Raw genomic sequence first — 7982 nt, forward strand, 5'->3', positions numbered from 1 at the left:
TAGGGGCAGCAATATTTGGGATTTATAGCCATCAAATAGTCATCAATGAAGCTTTTAATGGTGTGAGATTAATGTGAGATTTCATCCAATGGCTCACTCTTCTTTAATGGTTACATGCTGGCCAGAATTTGATAAAATTGCTGCCCCTAGACTTTTCCTTTTCACTATTTTGCATTCCATGGCTGTACTGTTATGACTTCTGACCGCGCCACTAGTGTCTACTACGAACTAGGAAACACCAAATAAATGATTTGTTTATGGATGATGATGAACTTTCTAGTCCACTGTCCACACCACAAGTCCACAACTACAAAACAAAGGCATTATATTTTCAATTTATATGTATATAAAATATTAGAAAAAATATTTGGACCTATAATTATATATACAATTATACATAACATGATGCATGTTGGCATAAACTATACGAGTTTATGATTTTTTTTTTTTAACAAGAAAAGTTCGATACACTAAAGTGGAGCGATTCAACTAAACACAACACATACAAAGCAAGGATCACATAAACAATCAATCTATTGTTATTTCTGACATTCACATTAACAACCACATAATTCATCACCACCCCACTCCTTGTAATTTAGAAACGACCTCATAAAGAAACGATGGATTGATGACTTCTTTTATTCTGTTTCCCACATTCTTGGTTCTCAAAAACCGTGTGTTAAGTTGGTACTCGCTTGACACAGATCTGATCTATCCAAATCCAAAATGGTTCAACCGAGATTGAAATCCAAAACTCTCACTAGTGCTTTAGCAACATTCTTCTTGTTCTTCTTGTTGTTGTGGCGGTGCGTGCTATCAGATAACGAGTTAGTGGATTATGAAGCTGCTTATCTAAAGAAGCTTAGGAAGGCCATATTCCCTGCTCCCTCCAACTGGTTCACCGCCACCAACATGTGCGACTGGAGCCGTGTGATTTGCACCGACGGTGTCAACGGCCGCACCGTAGTTGACATCAACCTCAGCTCGATGTCTCTTAATGGAACACTCCCTTCCGGTCTCAACAACGCCTTACTCAACCTCAAAACTCTCGATCTCGGTAACAATTCTCTCACCGGCCCTCTCCCCTCCTTTGCTGGCCTCTCTCTCCTCCAAGAGCTGCATCTGGAACTCAACAACTTCACCTCCGTCCCTCATGGCTGCTTCCAGGGTCTAAAAAGTTTGCAGCAGTTCTCCTTCACTTCCAACACCAACCTCGAACCGTGGACTTTTCCCGCCGATTTGACTGACTCTATTGAGCTCCGAATTCTCGATCTCGGCGCTACAAACCTCGCAGGCTCCTTGCCAGATACATTTGATTCCTTCCCCGATTTGCAGATTCTTGAACTCTCTGATAACAACCTCACTGGCTTGTTGCCCAAGTCTCTTGCGAAACTACTCAAGCTACGATCGTTGTATCTCAACGACCAAAAGTTGTCGGGTAAAATTGAATTCCTTTCATCCATGACCCAGTTGAAATATGTGTGGCTTCAGGGGAACGCGTTCGAGGGTCCCATTCCTGACTTGTCAAACTGCACCAACTTGGCAGAACTGTATCTTGACAACAATCGATTAACGGGTGCAGTTCCACCTTCTCTCATCAATCTCTCGTATTTGGAGGAGGTTTTCTTGGCCAACAACTCGCTGCAGGGCCCTATGCCTGCGTTCAACAAGAATGTGGATACAATAATTCTTGAAGGAAATGGGTTCTGTTTAAAACATCCTGGCCCTTGTGATTACAGAGTCACCACTTTGCTACAAGTTGCTGAGGCGTTTGGGTATCCGTTTCAGTTGGCGCGCACGTGGCGAGGGAACGATCCCTGTGACCGTTGGAGTTTCATCACGTGCGATATCCAAGGCAAGATCAGAACCGTCAATTTGACGAACCTGAATCTCACCGGAACCATCTCGCCTGCCTTTGGCAATTTAAGCGATTTGCGAGAACTGCATCTTAGTGGGAACAATTTAAGCGGATCAATACCTGAAAGTTTGACAACTCTGTCACAACTCAAGATTCTGGATGTTTCCAACAACAACTTATCCGGGATCATTCCCACATTCTCTTCTAGCATCACGCTCAATACTACAAATAATCATGGTTTAGTTGATAGAAGTTCTCCACCCAAAGCAAGTCCTCCTCATCCATCTACACCTCCTCCCAGTCCTACTAATAGAGCAAGGCTAACCGCATCTAGAACCACACCTCTTTGGATTAAATTAGGTACGCTCTAATCTACGTACACCAACTGCAATCTTGCATGCTAAAAATTAAAAAAATAATTCATGTAAACTAAAAGTTAGTCATCATGTATTTGCATATATTTATATGTATTGATTCAATTTTTTTTAACTAAATAATCAGCAACTAGAATAATACAATAGAAGAATGATCAAACATGTTTCCAGCAGTATGATAAAATATTTTATGAGATGTCAAATACATATTTTTATATCTTATGATTTATTAGCAGCTAATCTTTTGTATACACTTAATACGATTGCTTAACTAAATTTGTCTGTTGTGTATGTATGCTACTTGGAAATATTTTCCTAAGGAATATACAAAATATAATGGTGCGTTTAGTTTGATTTTCATTTTTTGTTTTTATTTTCAATGTTTTTTGTTTTTTAGATTTTGTAAAGAAAAAAGTGAAAACACAATAAAATTCTGCTTTTTGTTTTCATCTCCTGTTTTTACTTTTTACTTCACAAAATCCAAAAAATAAAAAACACTGAAAATGAAAACGCAAACCAAATGCACTCTAAGTTTATATCTATTTTCATTATCTCTTCTCAGTTCTATCTTTTCCTTTTGCAAAAAACAAAATGGAAATTTCTTCTAAAATTTTGAAAATTAAAACGAAAAAATTTAAGAATCCTTTCTTGTGTCAAATATAACTTTATTCAAATAGCATTACTCTATTTGTAATTATTCTTCACGTCATTGCATATACGCAGGTGCTGGTGCTGCAGGTAGTGTTGTTGGAATTATTGTAATATTTGGAGTGATTGTTTTTAACCGTAAGAAGCCTTTAGGTTTGGTACAAAAGATAGTGTTAAGGAGAAAAAGAAAGCACGTTGATCATTATGTTGAAAATCTCATCAAAAGTTACAGTTCTTTGAGTCTTAAGCGATATACTTATAAAGAAGTGAAAAAAATGACAAAGTTGTTCAGTGAAAAATTAGGAGAAGGAGGATATGGCATCGTGTATAAAGCAAGTTTAGCTGATGGTCAACACGTGGCAGTAAAAATACTGAAAGAGTCAAAGGGAAGTGTGGAAGAATTTATTGATGAGGTTTTTATCATTAGCAGGACATCTCATATGAACATTGTTTCACTTTTGGGATTTTGTTATGAGAAGAACAAACGAGCATTGGTTTATGAATTCATGCATAATGACTCTTTAAATAAGTTTACTTATAAAAAAGAGTCTTCTAATGGTCTTTATAATTTGGATTGGAACACCTTGTACCAAATCTCAATTGGCATTGCTCGAGGGTTAGAATATTTGCATCGAGGATGTAATACAAAAATTTTACATCTTGATATTAAACCTCAAAATATCCTTTTAGATGAACATTTTCACCCCAAGATTGCAGATTTTGGATTGGCTAAAATATGTAAGAAAGATCAAAGTATTGTATCTATATTAGGTACAAGAGGAACTCCAGGATACATTGCACCAGAGGTTTTTAGTCGAACATATGGTGGTGTTTCTCACAAATCTGATGTATATAGTTATGGTATGTTGATTCTTGAAATTATTGGAGGAAGACATAACTACTATGAAAGTAAAGAATCACATACCAGTGAACTTTGCTTTCCAGATTGGATCTACAAAGATCTTGAGAAAGGAAATGTTCCTACAAGGTGTTTGCTTGACAAAGAAGAAGAAAATGGCATGGTAATGAAAATGACTTTAGTAAGCTTATGGTGTATTCAACCAAATCCATTGGATAGGCCTTCTATGGGTAAAGTAATAGACATGTTAGAAGGATCACTTGAGTCAATACCATATCCTCCAAAACCAGTCTTATTTTCTCCCGAAAGACTTGTCTCACAATATTCAGATATATCTTATAGCAATGAACATGAGACAAGTTCAACAACAACAGAAGAAATTGACTTAGAGAAAGGGTTAATGTGACTTTGATGAAACTTCCAGTTCTTGTTAAGCATTATTGTGTAAGTTCTTTTCACAAACTTCAAATATATGCCAACATAAATTTGGATCAACTATGTATTTATAATATAATTAAGTGAAATAGTTTCAATATATATGGTACAATGTGGTAGACACTATTTTATTTCTCCTCTTCATCCCAGTGATCTCATCATTCTGCTATGTTTATTGTTTCTTTCTCATTCAGTTTGTTTAATTTATGTTACATATATACATGCACTCTCAAAAGTAAAACATGTGTTCCATATGATAGAGAAAAATCAAATTTAAACAAGAATTACTGATTGTAACTTCTTCAATATAAGAAGGCAGTGAATATAATAACTTCACGCTTCTAATGATACAAGTTTAAGTGGTAGAGCATAAAATGTGAGAGAGGTTGTGCATCCCCTGTTACTCTTACAAGTGTGACAGAATTCGCTTTTTATCACATGTTATTTAATTCTTTGATATTACCATTCAAGTTCTCAAGCTTTGAAGGGTGTAAGAGAGTAGCATCATGAACTCACTAAAAACTATCTTCTATTGGTAATATAAAGAGAAGAAAACAAAAGATTAGTCTACAACAAAATCAAGATATAGGAGAGGAAGAACCTGAGTAGGGGGTTCATTCCAATCCTTGCACACAACAGATGCATCCACAACCATCTTGGCTAGACAGTTTGCACTCCCATTCGCCATTCCAAATCACTACTCCACACTCAGCCATGGTCCCAAGGGAATTGATGCTGTCATCTAAATTGATTTTAACAAACTTTATCTCTGGACAATGCCAATCTATATGCACATCAATCTCTCTGTTCTTCTTATGGAGCCAATAGTAAGCTGAAGATGTAACATAGAAACCTGATGGTTTTGGTTTCCAAATCCAAGTGTCTTCCAAAATCAGAACAAGGTGCTGTTAGAAGAGTGATAAAATTATATCTTGGGGAACACTTGTATATAGATGCTGCAAGTTCCATTGATTGTCAATTCAAAATTTCAAATATCCTTAACCCTCATATGACTATCCACAATATTAGTAAGTAGTAACAGAAACTCTGGCACCAATAGCTCCTCCACTCAATCAATTTGAAAAACCAAAGAGAAGAATTTTCATTGCCCAAGTTAAAATGAGATGATCCTTTTCATAACAATTATTTCTCCATGTCCTAGTGGCATTCCTCTTAGGTTCTATACAAGAACACTAGAGCCAGATATACATTTATGGAGCCCAAATAGAAGTGCAGGCCTCTCGGGTTGGGTAAGAAGTAAGAACCTTCCAAACCAGTGAAGCATTTCATCAAACAGAACATGTGCATGGCAAGAACAAGAACAATTCAATTGGACATTGTATTTGGAGTTAGTTAATTCTAATTCTCCAAAATAATAGTCATCACATAAGCCAAAGAAGGCAAGTGAGGAAGTGCATAATCCATCACAAGAAATCAAAACAAAACATTATTATGATATTATTACAACCATTACAAATTAGCAGAAGTCTCCACTCTCCAGCAATTGGCAACTCACATCACACTCTCCAAAGCAGCGTAACGAACTCTACCTCCTCATTGGCTGGGAAGTGCGGGAGTGGTATCAGCTTTTTTCTTCACGCGCCGAACGGCGAGTATCAAAGCAACAAATCGCAACGAAAGCAAAACCACCAGAAACGTGACAAACACATAGATAAAAACGCGAAATCCGGCGTGAGTTTTCTGAATACGCGGATTGAGAAGAAAAGCACCGAGCGTGTATGACACGGCAAGAAGGATGAGAGAGAAGGACATGAGCATTGCTAACACCAGAGTTGGGTACCCTGGACCCAGAGGAACACCGCTTATGACCAATATGCACGTGGTGATTGAAAACAAGAAGGAGATAGAGTTAGTTAGCATGAACCCGGAGTAACCGTGACGGTCAACTGCAGCGTAAACGGATTGACCTGGACATGCTTGACCGTGGGCAATTGGTAACGGACAAGTGACGGATCCGTTGTCGCCGTTTTGAATAACGCCCCCGGGTGGGTTGAGACCGTTTTGAAATGCCATTGTTGCAATGACGGTTGCCATGAGTCCCAGGTTCCCTCTCATTTCCTTCAGCCACTCGCCACCATCGTCACCTGGCGGAAGCGATACCAGATAACGGAAGCTACCCGAAATAATACTCACAATGACGTCCATTGTTAATTATTGAGAGAGAGAGAGCAAGCAAGCATGAGGCACTACTACTACTAAGTAGATTTTGTGAGTAGTAACCATCTATTAGCCATTAATAATGTAATTATTGATGTGAAATTTTATCTAATAATAGAGAATCACTTATTTTTATTTTGCTGGCTAAGTACTGACTAGATCCTCTAGACTTTTCCAGAAAAAACAGTACACTTCTTTAGGATTAATTTTTTTATACGTATTTTTGTTAAAAATGAGATTATTAGATGTAATTATACATCGGTAAATTTTGTAAGTGAGAACTCAACAGAATAAGTGGAGGGCTTATTACAAGTTTATAACATGTGGAGATATATTGAACACACATTTCAGCCAATACACAAAAACGTGTTGAATATTTTTATAATACTGTAATACATTTCAAATGTCAATATTTAAATAAAACATCATCTCTACTTCCATATTAAAAATTATTTCTGTGCACCTAGCATTGTCAGCTAACAACTATTTAGTAAAATTTAGAATCTTTTCGTTGTGATAATTCCTTTACTTAACTGGGATTTTCGCCATCTTTCTTCGTATTTCAATAATGCATTATTAAATAACGGATATAATTTAATCTTTGGATTCTCAAAGTATGTACAACAATTTTAAATTAAAACAAATTTCTAATCAACTTGAATAGTCTAGTAATTATCTCACTAGTCTATTTAAATAAAAATTGAAATTTGAATTCGTATACAATACGTAATAATTTATTAGCCAATTACAAATTTTAAATAAAATTTTAATTTGTGATAGATTAGTTCTTAATATGCCGAATTGAGGAGTAACATAGCTTAGAAAAAACAAATCCTTTGTTAGGAACATATATATATATATATATATATATATATATATATGGTGCCATCTCTGGTGGCCCTTTATGTTCAGTGGCTATGCTAGTCAGTGGCTATGCTAGCTAAAAGCCAGAGACCAATCAAAACGTGACAGGTAAAAGATAGAATTGCAGCTGACTAAGGATTTGACATGGTTAAAGACACGGTAAATTTTTTAATAAAGCACGGTGAATTAGTTAGGAGGAGTTAATTACTAGCCGATGATTTTTTTCTTGGACAATGTTTGGACTGGGCAGCCCAATCCGAGCCAGACTTGGATCTATAATTTGTTCCCCACCCAAGTCCAGATTGGCAACTCTCTTCATCACATTGCGGTCCTGCATGGAGTTCTGCGCTGCCGCCTGTCCTTGCACGAAGCTCTTCCACGACGCCGCCTGTCCCTGACTGTTGCTGTGCTGCTGCAAGATCGTATGAATTGGCACACGTTTCTCACCTGTTGTGGTCCTTCCATGGCCGGCCAGTGCTAGTTTCGGGGCATACCCGTTGTTTTAATATTATATATTTTCGGAATAAACTAATCTGTTAGAAGGTTTAAAATCCACACTGAACTTAAAAAATTAAAGTCCAGACAAACCCAACCTATTATCTTCTTCAATCTCTTCCTCCCAACTAAGGAGTGGATCATTGCCGAAGTGCCCGCATCCTCCTCCTCAAGTCTTAGGTGAAGACAGAACCATATCGTTTCATCCCTTCAGGGCACTGTTCAGCGCAGACTCTCAAACTATAACTATCAGGTCCTTTTCGTTTCT

General features: G+C 37.0%; 2 protein-coding genes across 2 annotated transcripts; one reads left to right on the forward strand and one right to left on the reverse strand.

Annotated features, from left to right (window-relative positions):
* Positions 1-444: 444 nt before the first annotated feature.
* LOC112720770 (receptor-like kinase TMK4) lies at positions 445-4321 on the forward strand. Its single transcript, XM_029289773.2, has 2 exons — positions 445-2221; positions 2959-4321. The coding sequence occupies exons 1-2, from the start codon at positions 730-732 to the stop codon at positions 4146-4148; spliced, it is 2682 nt and encodes an 893-aa protein (XP_029145606.1). The 5' UTR covers positions 445-729; the 3' UTR covers positions 4149-4321.
* A 1410-nt stretch (positions 4322-5731) lies between these two features.
* On the reverse strand, positions 5732-6343 carry LOC112720778 (uncharacterized). Its single transcript, XM_025771864.1, has one exon. The coding sequence runs from the start codon at positions 6341-6343 to the stop codon at positions 5732-5734; it is 612 nt and encodes a 203-aa protein (XP_025627649.1).
* Positions 6344-7982: the final 1639 nt, after the last annotated feature.

Source organism: Arachis hypogaea, chromosome 2 (assembly GCF_003086295.3).
Source record: "Arachis hypogaea cultivar Tifrunner chromosome 2, arahy.Tifrunner.gnm2.J5K5, whole genome shotgun sequence".
Lineage (NCBI taxonomy): Eukaryota > Viridiplantae > Streptophyta > Magnoliopsida > Fabales > Fabaceae > Arachis > Arachis hypogaea.

Bases quoted from the DNA above. Each gene is read 5' to 3' on its own strand.
- LOC112720770 (XM_029289773.2), top strand. From the start codon at position 730: ATGGTTCAACCGAGATTGAAATCCAAAACTCTCACTAGTGCTTTAGCA. The intron at 2,222-2,958 runs GTACGCTCTAAT...GCATATACGCAG, and splicing joins ACCTCTTTGGATTAAATTAG to GTGCTGGTGCTGCAGGTAGT.
- LOC112720778 (XM_025771864.1), bottom strand. From the start codon at position 6,343: ATGGACGTCATTGTGAGTATTATTTCGGGTAGCTTCCGTTATCTGGTA.